Source organism: Rhinatrema bivittatum, chromosome 3, assembly GCF_901001135.1.
Source record: "Rhinatrema bivittatum chromosome 3, aRhiBiv1.1, whole genome shotgun sequence".
Classification (NCBI taxonomy): domain Eukaryota; kingdom Metazoa; phylum Chordata; class Amphibia; order Gymnophiona; family Rhinatrematidae; genus Rhinatrema; species Rhinatrema bivittatum.
Genome location: NC_042617.1, coordinates 326,216,281 through 326,239,371, shown reverse-complemented (window position 1 = coordinate 326,239,371; position 23,091 = coordinate 326,216,281). Strand labels below are relative to the sequence as shown.

Here is a 23,091-nt window from a genome sequence, read left to right as displayed (position 1 = left end):
GGGTTTTCCCCTTTGTGCTCCCCTTCATGCTAACCTTTGTGCTCCTTCTAATATAATTATATTTATGTTTATGTTAATAATTTAACTTTTATTAATGTTATTTAGCTTTTTGCTTTGTTTAAAATTATTTCATTATTGACGCTTAAATGTATTAGACTAAGGAATTTTACTTCCTGCTCATTCTGTTTCATTGTAAACCGGTTTGATATGCATTTTATGCAGGAAAATCGGTATAAAAAAAACTTAAAATAAATAAAATAAATAAATGTATCCCAACTGGCTGTAAGAAATGACCTCTGTAAAGGGAAATCACTATTTGAGGGTTACTGTGACCAAGCGGGGAAAATTTAAAAAATCAATCTCAAAGATTTACAATATACTAAACAAAGATTTGGAGTCCCCACCGTCTCACAGTCTCCATGGGAGAAAGAGACTTGAACTCTGACTTGAACCCTCAAGAGTGGTTATCCTGCTTTAATGTGGCTAGAAAATGTTCAGTCTCAGCTTCCATAATGGAACAAAGTTACAAAATTCTGTATCGATGGTCCCTTACAGCAGAGAAACTACATAGATATTACCCAACATGCGCAGATGCCTGTTGGAGGGACTGTGGGGGAAAGGGGACATTCATACATGTGTGGTGGGAGTGTGAGGCCATTCGGGGATACTGGGACATGGTAATCAAGCTCATATTTGAAATAACAAATGAACATGTGCCAACTGAACCCTCACTTTTCCTACTAAACATCTTCCCGTATGTATTGAGTGAGCAGAATGCGTATTTTATACAACAGGTTATCCTAGCAGCTCGGGCAGAAATTGCAAGTTCTTGGAAGCAGAGAGAGGTACTCCATAGAACGAAGATCCTTCAGAGACTGACAAAAGTGTGGTACCTTTGCAAATTGACAGCTATGCGACGGCAACAAATTCAAAAATTCATGGACCAATGGCAAAGATTTATATCTTGGCAGAAACTACAGGAAAACCCATCCATGCTTTGTATAACTCAACCTTCTTGAACAACGGACTGTACGGGGAGGGGGACGGACATGGAGGGAGGATATTCCAAAAGGTGTAGAAGGTAAATAATTGAAGAAACTAGATTTGTGCAACAGGAGTTTATTATATATAAATGTTTCTCTTTGAACATATATTGTTACATTTGAAAAAATATAAATAAATAAATAAAAAAAAAAAAAAGAATCAGAAAAGGTAGTATAACCCCCATAAAGCCCAGGAGACCAAATCTCAACTTGAACCAATCAACTCCTATAAGCATCCATAAACAAATATGCTTTTAGATTTTTTTTATTTTTGAATGATTTCAAGTTTGCTTCTTTCCTCAAAGAATCAGATAAAAAATTCCACATAATGGGACCTTCACTGTGAATATTCTCTCTCGGCTCCCTGCTAGTCTAACTACTCAAACAGATGAGGCATTAAGTAAACATCAACCAGAACAACGTACTTCTCACACTGATTTATAAATTTTCAATAATGAATACGTGCACTTCAAAGTGAGTATTTTATTGCATTGGAAGCCAGTGAAAATGTCAATACTAGAGTGATAGGATAAACGTGAAGTACTAGTAAGTGTTTGGACTGCTGAGTTTTGGATCATTTGTAGTGACGTAATATGTGAAGGGGGTAAGCCCAAATAAATAGAATTGCAATAATTCAGGCTAGTGATAACTAAAAAGATTGTTTCTGAAATCAGATGGCTACAAGGAGGGTTTCACTTTAAGGCGTACATAATACAAACTACAGATTAAATACATAATATGAGCACAAAAAGACAAATCAGAGTTGAACACGACTCCCAATTGCTCACTTGATCGGCCACGGGGATCACACAATTTTCAAATTTTAGGCTGGAAGGGATAGATGGAATAAGTGAATGAGACAGAATAATTATGTCCATCTTTGCAATATTTAAAGCTAGCCTATTACAAGTTAGCCAGCGCTTAATGACAGAAAGATGAGTACAGAAAATGAGATGCAATCTAAAAACAGATGTAAGACTGGTGAAAGGTTTGGCAGCTGGGATTCAATTAACATTAACAAAAACCGCTATCCTGTTCTTAGATATCTAAAGCCGCACATACCGCAAAGAACAGTACATTAATTCAGACTTATTCATGACAAATGTCTCACAATAATTTACCACTTTTAATGTTTTTAAAGTGAAAAATACAAAAAACTGTTAAAGTTCCTTTGCATTTATCACACTTATCTACCCTCTCATACCATATTCCACATAATGTGCAAGCTACAAACACTCGCAAGCAGTCACTTCAACCTTATGTACGTCTTGAAAACACCAACAAATAGACCTTGAAATCAGTCTCTAAAATGGCAAAAACCTTCAAATTCATGGACTGAAACAAAAAGTTATAAATCTTAACAAAAAGAAAAACCTTGAAATCAGTCCTGCCAGATGAAGAAAATGTTCAAAATCATGTACCGAAACAAAGCTGTGAATTCAAACACCTATCCTCCAAAATGAGACGACGCCTACTTTATTTCAAAAGCTTGTGCTTGCAGTTCTTAAAAAAAAAAAAACCCTTCAATTTCTTCTCAATGTTACGTCCTTGAACAGCGAGAATGACTTCACCTTCCTATAAACTGCTTTCTGTGGCTTCAATTGTCACTGCAGCGAGAAAATCCCGACACTGCAGCGTTTCGGCTTGTGCAATGCCTGCGTCAGGGGAATATGATGATATACCTGTAAAAAGAAGGTTATACTTTCATACAACTCATGCATTAACTCTTAATCCTAATTTTTAACCTATCCTTTACAAACAAATGAAATTGCTTATTGCAAACAGACAGCATATCTTGCTTATTCAAACATGGCAGTGCAGATGACAATATTCAACATCTCTCCATCATTTAAAGCTATAACACCCAATCATATATCACACTTTACAATCACACAAACAATCGCGTGATTCGTTAAAAAAAAAATCACATCAAAAACAACTAGAAAAGGCTCCCCACTCCACCTCTTTATTTAAACCACTAGGAGCAATAGTATTCCATTTAAAAACGTAGGTTTGTTCCTTTTGTAGCAAACATTTTCCAAAATTGCCGCCACGACAATGATGCTCTGGTTTTTCTAAGACCATAAAGCACAAATCATCAACAACAACTAAAAATTGCCTCCCGTTTCAAGCGATTAATGCAGCTAATATGTTCTTGCATCCTCACTTTTATTTTACGATGGGCTTGCCAGGGACACCATATTAGATAAATCACCCCTGATGACTCACAAGTAAGTGCGCGATATTAGTTTAAATGGATGACAATTTGGCAAATTTAGTGTCTCACCATTAAACGAACAGAGGCATATATTTTTTATTTATTTTATTTTTAATTTTTATATACCGAAATTCCTGTATGAGATTCAAATCAATCCGGATTACAAAGAACAGCAGCTCGCCCAGGGTTTACATACCTGACCAGGGCTTTTTACATAAAACAGTAAAACAAGGCAATTAACATAAGCATATTAACATGAACATGAAACAGTAAGCCATGAGTCTCCAAAACTATACATATAGCGATTAAACAGTGGGACCCAAAATAAAACAATAATGACTACATTGATAATAATTAGGCCAAAGATTGCCTAGGGGTGTAGGTGTGTGCTTAAGTACATTTTTTTTTTTGAAATTGAAAAGTAGCTCGCCAGAGCTTAAACTTGTGGACAATTGAACTATTACAGCGTCATGAGAAAAACGTCCATTTTGCCATTTTTCCACTTGTTTAGCTGACTGTATGAAAGAAGTCCGAACTAAAACGGTCTCTCAAATCACGTGCTCAGGTAAGGGCAGTCTTGGAAAATAGCAAGTAATCTTAGGATATCCCCATGTGATCTAATGCTCTTCTGGGATTCATTGCCAAGAAGTGCAGGGTTATGCATCTGAAGTGCAGTAATCCAAAGGAGCTGTATGAGATTTGGGGGGGGGGGGGGGGGGGGGGGGGGGGGGAGCAAACCACTGATATGCACAGGTTGGGAGAGAGACCTCGGCAGGAGTGTCCAACAAATCTGAAGGCAGCGGAGCAATGTGACAAGGCGGTGGCTAAAGCCAGAGGGATGCTGGGCTGCACAGAAAGGCAAAACCCAACAAGAAAAGAAAAAAAAAAAAGAGGCGATGATGCCTCTGTACATGTCCCTGGTGAGGCAGGCCTCACCTGAAATACTATGGTCAGTTCTGGACACAGGATGGACGTGGTCCAGAGAAAGGCAACTAAAATGGTATGGGTTCTGCACCCAAAAATGTGTGGGTGCAGCTCTTACCTCTCCAGAAGCGCCTCCTGATCGCAGGCTCCTCAGACATAGCTCCCAGCACCATGCTGCAGCCAGTGGCTCTAACTAGGAAGTAAACTGCAGTTCTTGCAGTCTTTATAGGCTATGCATTTAGGACTTCTTGTGGGCACCAACTGATGACATCACCACTCTCCCTGCATACAAGGGAATTCAGTGCAGCGAGCCAGTGCCTCAGGAACAGATCCTTCTGGATACTTCTGCCTAGGTGTTGTCATCTTTGCCGATCCTGACTCCTGTCCCTGCTGGTCTTGACTGTTTTCCGGTTCCTGCCTTTACCTGTCTTCCCTGCTTGTCCTTGCCTTCAGATTGTCCTCCCATTGCTGAGTCCTTCAACGTTGCTTTGCCCGAATTCTGCCAACCTTGACCATAGCCTGCCTTCATCTCTGCCAGCCCCGACCTCGGCCCACTCTTCGTCTCTATCTGCCCTGACCTCAGCCTGCAACACTTAACAGGCAGCCTGTCAGAGCTGCATCAATCTGACAGTGGCTCAAGAGCTCACTTGCCTGAAGCGTGACACTAAATATGTACACCCTGGAGGAGAGGAGAGATAGGGGAAATGATACAGACTTCCAAATACCTGAAAGGAATTGATGCACAAAATAATCAAACCTTTTCAGATGGAAAGGAATTTGTAAAACGAAGGGTCATGATATGAAACTCCAAGGGGGAAGACTCAAGAACAATGCCAGGAAATATTTATGAGAAGTGTGGTGGATGCATACCAGAAGAAGTGATGAAGACGAGAATGGTAATGGAATTCAAAGGGGCGTGGGACCCAACTTGGAGAATCTCTAGCGAAAAGTGAACGGAAATGAAGAAATGGAGTAACCTCTGCTAAACCCAAAGCTTACATTTCTTCATGGGAGCGCCCACATGGAACAGAAGACACGGTGGTAACCTGCAGGGAGCAGCATCAGTATCCTAAGCACATTGCTGGGCAGACTAGATGGACTATTTATTTAGGCTTATTTGCAATCATCAGCTATGTTACTAGTGTGTTTAACATAGCGTCTCCCACCCCATAGGCAACATTCACCCCCCCCCCCCCCCCCCCCCCCCCAAATCACAAATCCACTGATACCTCCTTAAATTAAAGGATCAGGGAAAAAGGATTCAAGCTGAATGCATAGTGTAATTATTTCTTTAAAAAGCACTAACATTACATCTCTCACAACAAAGACCGCTTCTCAATCTCAATAAAAGTAAAATCACTTCAGTTTCCAAGAACATCTCGTAAGAACTGCAAAGCCAAACAGTGCGTCAGCGCCAACAAATTGCTGCTGAGTGAAAGTTCTCGTTATTAACTAGCCTTTCATTTCCTCTTCGTTTATTTAAAATTTGATTTCTCAGAGGAGAAACGCCTGGCTCCCGTTGCTGCACACATTTCTTTCCAAGTACACGTCTCATTTCCAGCTGCAGGATCCGAGGTCCGCTCTGAAATGTACAACAGGCATAATTGATCCCCAAGTATCAAACTGCAGCCTCCACACGCGCATGCACACACGTAATGACTCCTACTCTGGTCTGCGGGGGTGGGGGAGCAGACTGCTGCCCGCCAACATCGCTGCATTTGTCTGTGCCATTATGATACAGGAGGCGTGCTTGTCTTCAGTGAGGGAAATGTGTGGCCTCCTGCTGTGCAGCCAGATGACCAAGCAGGCTGAGCAATTGCTGGTGGTGGTGGAAAGGTCTCCCTTCCGTTTTTGGGAGCGTCCATTCTTTGGCGGCAGCAGAGCAGCCCAGTCATGTCGGCATGCCCCGGCCTGAGTCATGAGCACGGGACAGTCCTTCCAGGGACTTTTCCCCCGACACCAAGAACCTGCACAACACCGGGGTGGGGGGAAAGGGGTAACACCCGGCCACTGGATCCCAATGGAGACACAAAGGTGCGTGGACCCTGGTCAAACAGAGAAGATTACGCCTTGCGTAAACACACAAAGAGGTCTGCATTCAGCACCATTTAGCCGGCTAAACGGCACGTCTCAATATATGAGCACAGCCAGCAGCTGCCACTTAGTGGCTAACTATTTATCTGCCTAGTTAGCCAGCTAAGTAAGGAGCAGGTTGGAGGAATTCTGGGGTGCACCTTCTTATCCGACTAACTTAACCATATACGTAAGTGCTGATATTCAGCCTTATCCGGCTTAGTTAATCGGATAAGTCTAGAATGGCTATCGGGCTGTCCTATAGGTAGCCAGATAAACTTATCCGGCTGGCTATAAGATAGCTGGGTATATTCAGTGGCCCGGCCAAGTTAACTGGATACGTTTATCCAGCTAGCTTGCTCCTCCCTGATAGCAGCTGAATATTGGCCTTGAAAAGTCCTGGTTTCCAGAACATCAGCAGCAGTGGCAGAGAGTCCAAAGTGAGCAGGCCCAGCTGTGATGCCCAACCCTCGCACTCGAGAGGGGCAAACAAGTAACGAGTCTATTCAAATTAACCTGGGTCTCAGACCAAACTTCACAAATGTCTGATGAATATTTTCTGTGGGCCAGCTGAAGAGGGCAGGACTATGCACCTGAGGTCTAACCAGGGGAGAATTCTGGTGTGGCCTTGAGTTCAGAGGAAGAGCTCAGTTTGAAACTATTAGAAAGAATATATGTCTTTCCAGGTACATAGCACAACCTTATATTTTCACGGAGCACACAGTTTGCATTTCCGCACCAATTTCATACGACAAAACAGAAATGTCATTGGCAACCAAATATTGGTTCTTTTTAGGTCTACAGACCTGGGTTCCGAGACAGCCACTCTCCCCCCACCCCCAGGACCTCCACCACCACCACTCCAAGTACTGTAGACCCTGAGGGTTTGATGTTGAGCTCCTCCAAGATGATCACTCAGTGTTGCGTTATGGCCAGGCAAGGGGTTTGTCATAGTCGTAGCCACTGGACTCGGGTGCATCCTTTCCATGCCATGCGACAGCTCGAACAGGCCTGCCGGTCAAACAGGCTGCTGCAATGCAAAGCTCCGTTCCATTTCCAGCCTGCGTCGTGGAGCTGGTCCCAGAAATTAACATAGGAGCGTAGCTGATGATGGCAGAAAAAGACCAGCGGGCCCTTCCAACTTGCCCTAATGGAACAGATTGTTGAGCAAGCTGCTGGTGTTCAGCCCTTGGTACTCCTGTGGAATCCAAAGTAGCCAAAAGGAAGAACCATCAAGGCTGAAATGCTCCCCGAGCAGATGTGGCCAGCGCCGGTCCTCAAGAGCCTCAAACAGGTCTGGTTTTCAGGATATCCACAATGAATGATTGTGAGAGGTTTGAATGCACTGCCTCCACTTTATGCAAATCTTTTTCATGTATATTTATTGTGGATATCCTGAAAACCTGGCCCGTTTGAGGCTCTCGAGGACCAGAGTTGGCCACCCCTGCTCCCTGAGAGCTCAGTGTTAAAAAAGCAGAAAGAAAAATGTAATATTTATTTTGTCCAAAATCTTCTGCAGAAAGCACAAATTTCAGTTACACCATTGTTTCCATTTCTGGAATATTTTCCCTTTCAAAAGCTGCAGGAAATCCAGTCCTTGGGCAAAAATGTTCTCCTTCAAATCTATAGCTTTAAAATTATATACAAATGCTCCAATTCCAAATTTATATAAAAACAATGGGAAAATGAAACAGAACCACCACCGCCCACGCATTAAAATTCTCAGATCCTTCTTTTTATAAAAGCCTCCAACCTTGGCGATATCCTCTTAACGTCAAGCCCATGCCAACTACACATCCCAACAGCGGCAGATGCCCATGGTCCGGGCAGAAAACGCTGGCTCACCTTGGTGAGAATGCTGCTGAAACCACTGCTGTGTCCTTTAAGGTCCTCATGCAGCTTCTGTAAATGCTGCATAACTCTCCTCTGGTGCTCGTCTTTTCTCAGACTGCCCGCTGCTGTTAGGGAGTCATAGTACTCCAAAGGGCCAGTGCAGGCTTCAAGGGCTTTGGCGTCCATTACAGGCTCAGGAGCTGTGGCCTCTACTCCATGAGCCGTATACGCTGCAAACATAAAAGAAGAACGTTAGAACAAAAACGCTTGGGCCCTCTGACAAAGTCAGTGCCAGCTCCTGGCAGTTCTCCCTCCTGCTTCTTAGGACTTCCGGCTCAATCGGAACCAGGGCTGGGATCCGGCACCAGAAGCCTTCATGTGCACTCTTCCCTCCCCCCGCCACCTATTCCAGCTCAGCCTTTACAGATAAAAATTGCACAAAGAGATGTACCGTGTTCAATAAAATATGCAACAACAAAAAATCATTACACAGAAATCATCTAAGCACGCCTGCCTTAGGGCCCGATTTGTAAACCCTCTCTCCTTCAACCCACCCCGACATTAATCAGGTCTTCAATCTCTTCCTGAGATGCAGCAGACTGGACGTTCCCCGAGCTGAAGTGACAGCTTATTCCATAATGCAGGAATAGCCGCCCACAAAAGCTCCAGGCCAAATCCGTACAAGTCTATAAGCCTCAGGGGATGGTAATTTTATTTGAAACCTTTGTCAGAAACAAGTATTCCTCCCACTATCATAGCACTGCAGTTTTCCTTAAAAATGAGGCAGACAACAGCCTTTCCACATTTTAAAATGCCAGTACAAGATGCTTAAATTGGCACCTCGAAGAAACCAGTAACAATAAGGGTCCAGCTCACTGGAACCTACCATGAACAACCCAGTTTACAGTCGTGCAGCTGCATTCTGTATTATGCGCATTAATTTCCTTGGCAATTCTAAATAAAAGGCATTGCAATAATCTAATTACAAATGGGGTAGATATTCAAGTACTGCAAGGGCCTTATCCAGCTAAATAGTTAGCCATATAGTCAGTGGGCAGGCAGTGGGCATGAGTGGCGCTACCTATCCAATTGACGGGCCGATTCAGTAAAGTCCGCGGGCAGCGGACGAACGCCCGCTCTCCCGGTGCGCGATTCTGTATTTAAATTAGGTGGTGCGGTAGAAACGGGTAAAAGGAGGCGCTAGGGACACTAGCCGTCCCTAGCGCCTCCTTTTGACCCGGAGCAGTGGCTGACAGCGGGTTTGACAGCCGACGCTCAATTTTGCCGGCGTCGGTTCTCGAGCCCGCTGACAGCCACAGGCTCGGAAACCTGACGCCGGCAAAATTGAGTGTCCGGTTTTCGGCCCGACAGCCGCTGGCCCATTTAAAAAAAAATGTTTTACTTTTTTTTACCCTTCGGGACCTCAGACTTAATATCGCCATGATATTAAGTCGGAGGGTGCACAGAAAAGCAGTTTTTACTGCTTTTCTGTGCACTTTCCCGGTGCCGGCAGAAACTAGCACCTACCTTTGGGTAGGTGCTAATTTCTTAAAGTAAAATATGCGGCTTGGCTGCACATTTTACTTTCTGTATCGCGCAGGAATAACTAATAGGGCCCTCAACATGCATTTGCATGTTGAGGGCGCTATTAAGTGCCGCAGGTTGGACGCATGTTTTCCACTCCTTACTGAATAAGGGGTAAGGGAAAACGCGCGTCCAAGGGCAGGTTAACAGTGCGCTCCATCGGCCTGTAAGTTAGCTGGATAAGTAGAGATATTGAGCCTTATCTGAATAGCTTAACCAGGTAAGTTACACATGGCCCATAGCAGGTCTAAAGTTAGCCAGATAGGCTTATCCAAGCAGGCATTTTCAGCAGCTTCACTCTCTGCTGTGATGGCAATGGGGGAGGGGGGGGGGAGGAATTGGATTCAGACGATCACCAGCACAGGCCCTGACTTTTACAGTCTGGGGTACTGATCTGCAGACATAAATAAAGCCCAGGACTGCTTCTATAGCCAAATCCATAGGCAAAATAAGTCAGCACTGTCAATTTTGAAGAAGGCTCATCACCCAGTAAAATGTTGCTAGCAGTAAATTTATTTTATGGGTTATCATAAAGCTGGGGAATAACTGCATGAAGCGACAGTTGCTACGCTTAAAAGAAACAGGGGGTAACCTGCATGGCGTGGCAGATGCTACCATAAGAAGCTTGCTGGGCAGACTGGATGGACTAATTTGGTCCTTTTCTGCAGTCGCTATTCTTCTGCATTCAGCTCAAGTTGAGTCTCAAGATGACAACTTTCTGTTGGTAACATCAGGAAATCTTTCTGAGCTTTACATCGCATTGTAGCAGCTTTTTTTCCTCCAGAATACCACTTTTCTTTTTTGTCTATTAACCTGTTTGTCAGAAAATGATGCTGAAGGTTGGACTGAGGTTTGAAAGGGAGTTGTAATCTGTGGCCCCTGGCCGAGGATTATCACTGTGATGGTATTTAAACAGATTTCAGGTTTTTGTGAGGATAACTTATTGGATGTAGCTCAGGCCGGATTTTGGGGCAGCTACTCCTGGGGGAATTCTGCACCAAAAAAAATTAAAAATCTACGCATGCATTTTCTAAATTCTGCAAAATTCTGCACATTTGTCAAAATAATACACTATGGTCCTGGCCTTTGTACAATGGAGCTTGCTAACTTTGCTCGTGCCACAATGCCTCTGCTCCCCCGTGCGAACCTCGCCCGTGCCGCAGTGCCTCCACGCGCTTCTAGTGATGTTTCCTCTTCTGGCAGGCAAGCATGCTAGCACAGCAGTCTCGGCAGCAGTGTAGCCAAGACTGCAATGCTAGGTGAGGGAGGAAAGCTGAAGGAAGGGAGAATTCTGAGCAAATTCTGCATTCCGCAGTAGTGCAGAATTCCCTCAGGACCAGGCTATAGCACTGAGACACTGCTTTTAGCAGTATTTTTAGAGATGATCCCTAGACTGAATATTTGGAGATGATCCCTAGACTGAATATTTGGAGATGATCCCTAGACTGAATATTTGGAGAGGGAGGACACGGCGAGGACCTGCGCAACCGGCGCCCAGGCCCACCGGGGTAAGGCCTCGCGATCGCTTACTCTTACCTCCAGACGGCCCAGGCACCGGCCACGAGGCTTCCGCTTCTCCTCCTCCCCGCAGCAACAGCCAATTAAGAAGGCTGCAGGGCTCCCACGTGACAACACGGAGGTGAGCGGGGGTTTTAAACCCCAACACTCTTTCGACTCCCGCCTGCTTCCAGCGCCTACCTCGTCCCTTCTGCCGGGGCTCCTGCGGCCCATCCAGGGCTAGAGCCCGCTCTCTCATAGGTGAGCCATGCAGAAGTTAGGCGAGCGCTTTCGAATTTAAATTGCGCAGAACAGAAAGAAAGATCACTTTAAAGTAAAAGAAAAGCCAACAGAAGAGACACACGCTGTGCGTAAACCACGCCCCCTGAAGGGCATTAGACCAATCAGACTGCTACCGGAGACCTTTAAACAAGCGCATACACCGGTGGCGTCGCGCGTCCAAAGGGGCGTGACCTAAGGGGCCTGCCCCTTAGTGAGCCCCTTGGTGAGGTCAGGGTGAGACTCCAATATTAACGCTTACCATCTTCTCTCAGCATCGCCACTTGTTGTAACTCCAAGCACTCCTGTACTAGACTGACAATCATCCAGCGCTCATCCTTCCACACCAGCAATCATCCAGCGCTCATCCTTCCACACCAGCAATCATCCAGCGCTCATCCTTCCACACCAGCAATCATCCAGCGCTCATCCTTCCACACCAGCAATCATCCAGCGATCATCCTTTCCACATCCAACACTCGAGGATTCAGCACTCTTTCAATATTCATCAAACTGTACAGACAATCCTCCTCTCGGACAAATTAACCAGCTTTCCTGCGACCACAAGCCACTATGCATATTGGCCTCCCTATTCCAATTCTCCAACAAAGGTCATTTTTCATAAGAAATACGTCTATGATTTCACGTCCACCTACCTATAAATCACTCATTCCTATCATGATTTCCCCCCTCACACAGACACTAGGCCTAGCTCTTTTTTCTCTGATTTTATTCAACGCTCAATCTCTTACCAAAAAAACAATAATACTCAATGACCTTCTACTGGACATGAAACCCGACCTCTGCGCAATAACGGAAACATGGCTAAAACATACGGACACCGCACTAATAAACCAATTGCCAACTGAAACCCATGATTTCTTTTCTATTCCCAGACAGAAAAAAAAGGGTGGGGGTATTCTCCTTGCAGCCAAAAAAGAGCTGAGACTTACTCAATTCCCAGTACACTCTCCTAAAAAAATTGAAGCCGGCTTTTTCAAATCAGACTTGCTACAAATCATTCTAGTTTACGCCCCTCCGGGACTTCTGGATTCAGACACCTCTCCCATCTTAGAAATTATAGCTACTAACATAAACCTTGAGTCTCCATCCATCATTTTGGGAGATTTTAACTTACATGTTGACGACCCCTCTCCCTCTACAAACTGTGAAACCTTCCTAAACGCCATGACTGCCATGGGATTCAAACAGTTAATCAACAATCCCACACACAGAGCAGGACACACTTTGGATCTCATTTTTGTAAACTCAGGCATCTCACACTCAGCACCACCCATATGCCAATCAGTCCCCTGGTCAGACCATGCACTAATCTCTACCACATTTTCGCTGGATCAATCAAGCATCAAACACGATCCTCAACCTCAATCTACTTACAGAAACCTTTGTTCTTCAAATGAACTTCACGAACACCTTGTCCCAGAACTCCCTCATATAGACATCTCCACGCCTAACTCTGCTCTCAAATCATGGTCTAACATCACAGTATCGGCAGCAAATAAACTCTGCCCTCTGGCAACAAAAAAACCTAAACATAATGCATCCAGAAGACAACCCTGGTTTAACGAACAATTGCAAAAACTCAAACATTCCCTTAGACAAAAAGAAAATAAATGGCGCAAAGCACCATCTCCGACCTCCCTATCAGCCTACAAACTCGCGCTTCATACATACAAGAGCACCACGTTAAAAACAAGGCGGGACTACTATGCTCACAAGATACACCACCTCATCTTCGATTCAAAAGCCCTCTTCACTTACGTCTCGAACTTAACACAAGTCAACTCCTTCGACATTCCTCTCAACCAAGCGCACAAAAAAGCTGAGGAGCTAGCCATCTACTTCAGTAACAAAATCTCCAACCTGCAATCTCTACTAAAACCGAATACCCTAGCTCCATTCAACACATACCACCATCACTGCAAAGACACTGCTATACAAGCCTTCGAACCCATTGCAACATCTGAGACCATGCTAATATTGAAGAAAATGAAACCCTCATCTCACCCATTTGACCATATCCCTTCCAAACTTCTGCTGCTAATACCTGATACCATTGCCAAAACCTTGACTGACATCATCAATTGTTCCTTAGCCCAAGGAGTTTATCCAGATGACCTGAAAATTGCCTCTATCAAACCTCTACTAAAAAAACCTAATCTAAATCCTAAAGAGCCCTCCAACTTCCGCCCAATCTCCAACCTCCCTTTTATAGCTAAGGTTACGGAAAAATTAGTCAACACCAGATTATCTGGATACCTCGATGATCACAAGATTTTATTCCCCACTCAATACGGCTTCCGGAAATCCTTAAGTACAGAATCACTTCTCATATCTCTGACAGATTACCTCATCATGGGCCTCGACAAAGGTCACGCCTACCTGCTGATACTCCTTGACCTATCGGCAGCCTTTGATACCGTGAATCACTCCCTTCTCATAAATCAACTAGCGAACATCGGAATAACAGGCTCTGCACTAGACTGGTTCAAATCATTCCTGGGAAACAGAGGATATAAAGTCAAAATACATAACAAAGAATCACAGTTCTATCCTTCCACTCTGGGAGTTCCTCAGGGCTCCTCTCTTTCCCCCACGCTCTTCAATATTTACCTCTTACCCCTATGTCAACTATTAACCAATCTGAACCTCAAATACTTTCTATACGCAGATGACGTCCAGATTGTCATCCCTATCAAAGAATCCCTTATTAAAACTATTAAAATCTGGGAAAATTGCCTTCAAAATATTGACAACCTCCTCTCCAGTCTAAATCTAATCTTAAATTCTGCAAAAACTGAACTCATCATAATTTCCCCCGAAAACAGTTATCTCACCGCAAATCCTCCATCCGGCTTTCAAACATCACACGTAAGAGACCTAGGAGCCATCATTGATAATCGGCTAAATCTTAAATCTTTTATTAATCAAACCACTAAAGACTGCTTTCATAAACTGCACGTCTTAAAAAGAATTAAACCACTTTTTCCATTTCCACGACTACAGAACAGTTCTGCAATCAATAATCTTCTCTAAGTTAATTATTGTAATTCCATTCTATTAGGTCTCCCATCTTCTCATACTAAACCTCTCCAGATGGTTCAGAACACGGCGGCCAGAATTTTGACAAACACAAGAAGAAGAGAACACATATCTCCGATTCTCAAAGACCTACATTGGCTGCCAGTGCACTATAGAATCTTATACAAGTCCATCACCATCATCTACAAAGCATTCCATCAACTCTCTCCGCTTAACCTCCAAATACCATTTAAAAAACATACCTCTACCAGACCTATCAGAGAGTCATACAGAGATTCACTACAGGTTCCACCTGCCAAAACCTTTCACCATACAACGCTCAGAGACAGGGCTTTCTCTGCAGCAGGACCTACCTTGTGGAACTCCATCCCACCAGAACTGAGACAGGAACCCTGCCTTCCTACATTCAGAAAAAGACTCAAAACCTGGTTATTTATGAAAGCCTTTCCAGACACAAATTGAACTTTCTCTCAACCAAATCAACTAAGACCTCCCCTCAGGGTAAACATAAACTCTAACAACTCCATAATGTTATTTCTCATTAAATGAGCAGGTTTTTTATGTTGCTTTTATTATATACGGTATATTATATACGGTATATTATATATACGGTATGTTATATATTATATATTATATTTTATTATATTATATAAATTTATTATATACGGTATATTACCTTGTTACTCTTTTTATCACATTGTTAATTTTCTATCGCTTTCCTTACTTTCCAAGTTACTTTATGTCCCTGTTTTATTGTAACTGCTATTTCTTCTTATATCACATGTTAATGTTCTAAGTTTTTCTCCTCTTGTCACACCCTGTTAATTGTAAACCGACATGATGCGACTCCCATCGCGAATGCCGGTATATAAAAAATTAAAATAAATAAATAAATAAATATGGGAGAGATAGAATGATCCACAAGATCAAACAATTTTGCAATCTTGTCGTTTTGCATTAGGCTTGCGTGATCAAGTTTTAAAATGGATCACCTCCTTTTGAAGAGGAGTCAAATGATTTGTTTTCAGGGGGAAAGTTCAAAGTTTTATGATGTGTACCAAGGGGTCCCACAGGGATCTTCGTTACTTCTGCTTTTATTTAATATCTGTAGAAAGCCTTTGAGAGATTTAGTTGGATCTGCTGGTGTAACCCCTTTTATTTATGTGGATGGCGGCTTTTGGAAAAAACCCTGCAAAAGCTGCTAGCAATGGACGGGTGGTTGAAAGAAAATGGCTTAGTTTTAAATGGTACGAAAACTGGTTGCAAGTTGGGTTAGGGTCACCATAAACATCACCCTATACTGGTGGTCAAGTACTGGCTCTTTCTGAGGAAGTGCAGTCTTTGCTAGTTCACCTGGACCTGATGTTAACCATGGAAAAACAAATACCCTTAGTGGTAAGGAAGGCCTACATGAACCTGAAGTTGGTAGGAAAATTGAGGATAATTTTGGATTTTGACACTTTTAAAAATGTGGCTTGAGTGTCTGTCCTTTTGGGCCCTATATTAAAATATATCTGGTTATGAAAGTTAGCTAAGTAAGACTTATCCGGATAACTTAACATAGTAACATAATTGCTGGTTAACCAATAAACTGAGCAGATAAGATCCAAGGGTCATAGGGTCTGTCTGTATGTATGTAGAGACCTGATGCTCTCGTTCTTGCAAACTAATTTCCCTCCAAAGGCCTGGTTATACAAAGCAGTCCTACATCAGCCAACCTACAATGCACTAGTTTTCCTCATCAAAAACTTCTCCCCCATCTTAAGTGGATGTGTTTGCAGAGCTAGTGAAAATCCTGTTTCCATAATTCAAAAAGCGGAATTGCTTACCTATACACAGGTGCTCTCCGAGGAGAATGGGATGTCGGGCCTCACACATGGGTCACACCACCCGATAGAGCCCGGCATGGAAAACTTATATCAATGTTTTTAGAACTTTTTACTGTGCCTTCCATTATACCACATGTCCACGGGGGGGAAGCAGCCGGTCCCTTCAGTCTCGTGTTTAACAATTAAACACAAAAAAGCAGAGAAACATACTCCTCAGGAAGGTGGGTTTTGTAAAGACTGACATCCTGCTGTTACAGGTAAGTAAATCTGCTTCCTCCAAGGACAAGCAGGATGGCAGTGCTCACATATGGGGAATCCCTAGCTACAAAGTGCCCCCAATGAGTAAAGGAGGAAACAACAAGAACACGTGCTAGCGGTCACAACAACAAGCCCGAAGGATCGGGGGCTAGGTCCTCGCCGCGATTCGGCCGCCGGACCGAGGCTCACCTCCAAGGGACCACGGAAATCACCTCGGGAATCTCAACTGGGGGAGGGACCCGAGGGTATCACCGCAGAAGAGAGGGGCTCGTCTTCAGGTAGGTTTTCTTCTTTAAATTTTGGGTTTTCTTATTTGAATTTGATCTAACGCTTGAGAGCGTGCAGATAGTCCCTAACTGCTATGGAGACGGAAAATACTGAAGAGCTGCACTTCCTGCAGGGGTATATGTACTAGGGGCTGATGTCAGATTGAAATCTGATCTGTCTCCAACTGCTAGCAGGAGTACACTATACCCATTGGTCCTGAGTCCATCTGCTACATGCTAGGAAATGCTAAATTAATTGGATGGATGGGCAGACTGGATGACCCATTCGGTCTTTTTCTGCCATCATGTTTCTATCACAGGTGAGCCACCGAAACTGCCATGGCTCAGACGGAGTGAGTCTTCATATGGCCCACCAGATTCAGCCCTGCCTGGGCATAACAGGAGGAGATGAAATCTGCTGGACAATTAGAGAGCATCTGTGTGGCAACGGCAACCCCTAATTTGCTTGTGTCAAACGAAACAAGAAGTTGGGTGGCCTTACTATGGGCTTCAGTCTGCTCCAGGTAGAAGGCCACGGCTCTCTTGCAGTGGATGTATGGCTTGGGAAAGAATGCTGGAAAGACAATTGACACCACCTTATGCAGAAACTTAGGATGGGTGCGTAAGACTGCCCTACCATGATAAAATTTGGTACAAGTTGGATAAGTTATTAGAGCCTGGATCACTGACCACTACCAAAAAAACACATCAGGTATTTCAGGTCATATGAGTGCAACAGTTCAAAAAAGAGCTTTCATCAGCTGGGACATAAAGCTGAAGTCCCAAGACAGAGAGGGAGGCCAGACAGGAGGTTTCAAACGAAGTAGGCCCCACATAAACTGGACAACTAAAGGTTGCACAAAGATGGGCTTACCTTCTATTATGGTAACAATAAGTGCCAACTGCACTAAACTGAACTCTTAAGGAGTAGGTTTTGAGACCAGACACATAAATATAACAAGCAATCAAGCAGTTTTTGTGTGGTGTAGGAGTAAAGATCTAGGGTCTTTTGCTCACACCACACTGCAAACCTCTTCCACTTCAAGCCATAGGATCTTCTAGTGGAATCCTTCCTTGAAGCTAAAAGAAAGCAAGATTGCTTATCGTAAATGGTGTTTTCCATGGACAGCAAAATGATTTAGCCATATCATGTGGGTGATATCATCCAGCGGCATCAAATGGACTTCTCTCTCCTAGCTAGTAGAGCTTTAAGATCTACTGAGCATGTACAGGAGGTCCCACATGGGTGTTGTCTCATCAGCCTCCTGTCTATATTAGAGCTTAATCTTGTACAGGGGCATTATCACCTCCTTTTTCCTGCTAGTTATGCCTCTCTCTCTATGCAGCCCAACATCTCTCAAGCCTTACTCACCCACCTTCTCACACTGCTTTTCTACCTTCAGATCATCAGACACTATCATCTTGAGGTCTCTCTCTTGGCTCATGCACATCAGTGTCTCCCCACCCCATCACATATGGCAACTTTCCATTATCGCACCCCAAATGCATGAGTCTACATTTCTCGTCATTGAATCCCAGCTATCAAAAAAAACACTGACCACTCCTACAGCTTTCCGAGATCACTTCTTATGCTCTCAATTCCTTCAGGTGTGCCCACTCTGTTGCAGCCCTTAGGGTCATCCCCAAAATGAAACCCTTCCGAAATATCACTCACAAAGATACTGAACAGAACCGGCTCCAGAACCGATCTTTGAGGCACTCCACTCATCACCCTTCTCTTCTTGGAGTAAGTTTCATTTACCGCCACTCGCTGTCATCTTGTACTTAATATCAATTTTTTTTTTAAGTACCCGATGTTGAGAAAGGAGTTTTCCAGATTTTGAACAATAGATTTTCCAATACAGAATGAGGAGGTAGAACAGTGGGCTTGGGAGGAGATTCAAATATTTTTAAGATTCCAAGCATTTCAGCTCTGGGATCAGGTATCCTTCCTGTTTCTACCTGGAGAAGACTGTCTACTTTCTCAATGAATTTTGCATAGGTCAAGTCCTCCGGAAGAGAGTAAGGTTCAGGTAGGCCTTCCTGAGGATCCGATGGCATTCCTATTGAAGAATTCAAAGAATGAACTGATTCCGGAGAACCTGGACTAATTGGTTGAGTTGGTGTAGGTTCTGTGACCGGTTCCAAAGGTTCTACACCTGGAGGCGAGGCAGGAGAACCATCTGGAGAATGCTGTGGTGATAAATTCTTTTGTTTTTTCTAGTTCTTGGGAAAAAAAGTTGAGAATATCTGAGATTTTCATCATAGTAGATGCCGCCAAAGTACCTTGTGGAGGGATATGTAATTTTTGCTTTGGGGCCTTTGTTGGAATTGCCGCAAGCAAAATGTCCTCAGGTGATTTCCCTTTGTGTTGACCCTGAGGAGGTATAATAGGCAAAGGGCAAATACGTTTTGTTAATGGAATTTGCAAGGAAGGAGAGCATCTCTTCTCTCTAGAAACAGATGAGAGAATGGCCAAAGAACTGTCACTAGGAGGAGTACGACCTGATGATAAAGATTCAGATGCAGAAAAACCTTCAATGTCTACGTCAGAAGTTATGGAGATTCTTGATGAACTTCTAGATCTTACAATCTGTTTGTCAGAACTTATATGATGCAATTTATGGCGATGTTTGCCTGATGCAGTGCGATCTGGTGATTGCACTTGCATTCTTTTTGCACCATGCGCCCTAGGAGCAGCAGACAATGACCTGTGCTCCGTAGGTGCGCCGTGTGATTCTCTATGTGCCGTAGCTGCTCCGTGTGTCTTATGACACGCCGAAGATGCGCCATCACGGCGATGCGCCGTGGATGCGCCGTATAGCTTGAACGCTCCATGCTTCGTTCGTGCGTCGTCTCGTTTCGAAGTGTCGTGTTTACTTTTTAACAACGCTGATGGCGCAGGCTCCGACGACGCCCTCGCCGGTTCTTTGCGCCGAAGTTCCTCTGCCGGATCCCCGGCTTTTGAGCGAGGCCTTGAGGGTGTGTGAGACCCTGGCCTGGAACTTTTAGCAGGTCTTCAGAGTCCTGCTGGTCCCAGCAAGGACGCTCGCTTTAGATGGGCCTTACCCGACTTTGCCGGTCCCGGCGAAGAATGTACTGAGGATGGTGGGGCCAAAGTGCCCGTATGTAGTCTCTCCATCCTCGCAGCCCGGTGTCGCTGGGCCCGCGGAGACATCCTCCCACAGTCCCGACAGGATTTCTGATCGTGGTCTGGGCCCAAACAGATGTAGCAATAATTATGTCCATCAGTGATGGACAAAATTTTGCCACACTGACAATATTTGAACCCAGATAGCTTCGGAGCCATCTGGGATGAGAAATCTTGTGAAAGAAACCCAAAAATTCACGAAGAAAAATCCAGTCAGGCGAAAAATTTGCTAGAAGAAAAACCCCGCGTGCAAACAGCTCGCAGAAAAAAAAAAGAAACTGAAGAGGTGAGGGAACCGTGCGGGAACACCACCGCACAGAAGCACAGAGTCAAAAACTCTGTGATCAGCTAGGGGAAACTCCGCCTACTCGGGATCATGACGCTTCCCAGACAGCATGGCTAATTCAGCCCTGCTATCGACGGGAAAATATTGCATAACCTTCCTCTAGTAAAACCATGTTGCCTGGGATGCTGCAACCCACTGGATTGTAGATAGTTCACTATCCTTTTCCTTAATCAGAATCTCCATTAATTTCCTCACTATTGAGGTAAGACTGATGAGGTGAAGGCTGGTCGGTGCTATTTTGAAAGACGGCATTGACTGGCCAGGAGATTGGAGGCATCCCGGGCCGCAAATAGATCACCACGGATTCTTCTTTGAAGTGGGGGGCCAGGGGTTGTGGAAGCCTCTCTAAACCACCAGCGTCTTTCTTGGTAAAGGGTGGGGAGGAGGGGAGTGGCCCAGCCCACTAGAAACCTGGGATTGAATCTATGGAAGGGGGGAATCTGGCGGGGAGGGGTTGTTTGGATGGCTTGGGGCAAGGAGGTTTGAAGCACAGGGAGGGTTTGGGTTTTGAAATTTAGGCATTTTACTTGGAAAGGGGAGAGGTTTGGGAAGGGGGTGGGACATCATCCAACAAGATGAAATGCTATTTATTTTTTAACTTTTTTAGGCTGTGCCACCTCTAGAGGCAGAAGGGGTTTTTGAATGGCGGGGGGGGGGAGGGAAGGGGAAATATCTTTTGGGCTGCGTGGCCCTTTAACATGATGTAAGCCCTATGCAAAGTGGGCTACCATCACACATTTTTTCCACTGTTTCTCTGTGATACTTTTTAATCACCGATTTGTTCCACAATAAAAAAATAAATCACTCAGAAGCAGCCACGTTATTTTACTGGTGAAGGACAAAATATCACAGACATACCCCCGTGATATTTCACCTCTCTTGTGGTAAAATATCACAGCTTTGTAAATCTTCCTCTCAGACTGTAAATTCTCCTGGGCAGGGAAATGCCTACTGTACCTGAATGTAACACACCTTAAGCATGAACTATAAATATAAAAGTCAAAAAAGCATGGGATAAACACACTTATTGACTGATTTATTGAAGCATAAGGTTTCAAGGAGAACAGTGCAATGTTTCAGATACGAGAGTAAGGTCTGAGATTCATCAGACCTGAACAGGCTAGTCCTTGTCTCTCATCTCTTGTTTCTGAATAAAGGGGATACACCTTACTTTAAAGATTTTTTTTTCTGGAAGTGAATTTGTTCTCAGTGTACAAATGCCAAACATTCATAAAATATAAGGAGGATTTTTTGGATAAGATCCAACTACGTTACCCAGAAAGGGAAAGAAAAGCTGCAACACACCTAACATTTTCTTAGAATATATGAAACAGAATGAAAACAGAGGTCACCATTAGCGCTGGGGGGGGGGGGGGGGGGGGTTCTATTAGGACAGCTTGCGCTGCCTCTACTACTAAAGCGTTTCTACAGAGATAGAAGCTGTACGCAGCGCTGTACATATAAGAGACCGTCCCCGCTCCCTTAAGTTTTCAATCTAATTGAGCCACACTGTCAAGACAGATAAGCGTTTGGGGGAGATGCAGGGATTAAGCATTAAGGCTAGGAGGAGTTCAGCTAAGGACAAGGACCTTTCAGCCTCCTGTTTGCATAAACCTGCAAGAAGGCGGAAGCATAACAAGGGCTGGCTAGAAAGTGAAGTCAGAAAAATACAAGAGTTTCACAGAAAGCAATCCGGCAAAGCCATAACGTCAGGTTACGTTACGACTAACGGCTTAGGAGGCAGAGCCGGAAGCGCAAAGAGTGAGCAGGAGGACCGGCAGGCAGCACAGACAGAGGAAGATGGGGAGGGCAGCCCGAATCGGGGTCACACGGAGGGAGGAGGTCGAACCGGACCCCGCCACGAGAAGAGCTCCAAATCCCGGGAAGAGCCGCCTGCCCCGGTACTCACCTCTGCACGTCAGCGGCGCTTTACTCCGCTGCCGGACGGCCCGCAGCAAACAACACAGTGGGACCAAGGACGCCCTACCCGCCGCCGCCATCATCACCGGCGCAACAACAACAACTTTATCAACAGGGACAGAGCGCAGCAGCAAACACTGACTCACTGTCTGAGGCCCGGCCTTCCCGTGCGCGCACACCCAACACACACACTGGCATCCTCCTCCCTCACACCCAACACACACACTGGCATCCTCCTCCCTCACACCCAACATACACACTGGCATCCTCCTCCCTCACACCCAACATACACACTGGCATCCTCCTCCCTCACACCCAACACACAAACTGGCATCCTCCTCCCTCACACCCAACACACAAACTGGCATCCTCCTCCCTCACACCCAACATACACACTGGCATCCTCCTCCCTCACACCCAACACACATACTGGCATCCTCGTCCCTCACACCCAACATACACACTGGCATCCTCCTCCCTCACACCCAACACACAAACTGGCATCCTCCTCCCTCACACCCAACATACACACTGGCATCCTCCTCCCTCACACCCAACACACACACTGGCATCCTCCTCCCTCACACCCAACATACACACTGGCATCCTCCTCCCTCACACCCAACACACAAACTGGCATCCTCCTCCCTCACACCCAACATACACACTGGCATCCTCCTCCCTCACACCCAACACATATACCGGCATCCTCCTCCCTCACACCCAACACACAAACTGGCATCCTCCTCCCTCACACCCAACACACAAACTGGCATCCTCCTCCCTCACACCCAACATACACACTGG

General features: G+C 44.7%; 1 protein-coding gene across 3 annotated transcripts in view; it reads right to left on the bottom strand.

Moving 5' to 3' along the window:
• AFG1L (AFG1 like ATPase) overlaps window positions 1–22,379 on the bottom strand; it is a 372,398-nt gene extending 350,019 nt beyond the window's left edge. For all 3 annotated transcript variants that reach the window (XM_029595310.1, XM_029595309.1, XM_029595311.1), the window contains exons 1-2: window positions 22,274–22,379; window positions 8,104–8,321 (exon numbers count right to left, since the gene is read on the bottom strand). In XM_029595310.1, the coding sequence (XP_029451170.1) occupies window positions 8,104–8,321; window positions 22,274–22,367 (312 nt within the window). In that variant the 5' untranslated portion in view covers window positions 22,368–22,379. The remainder of the gene's footprint in view (window positions 1–8,103; window positions 8,322–22,273) is intronic.
• Between the last annotated feature and the right edge of the window lie 712 nt (window positions 22,380–23,091).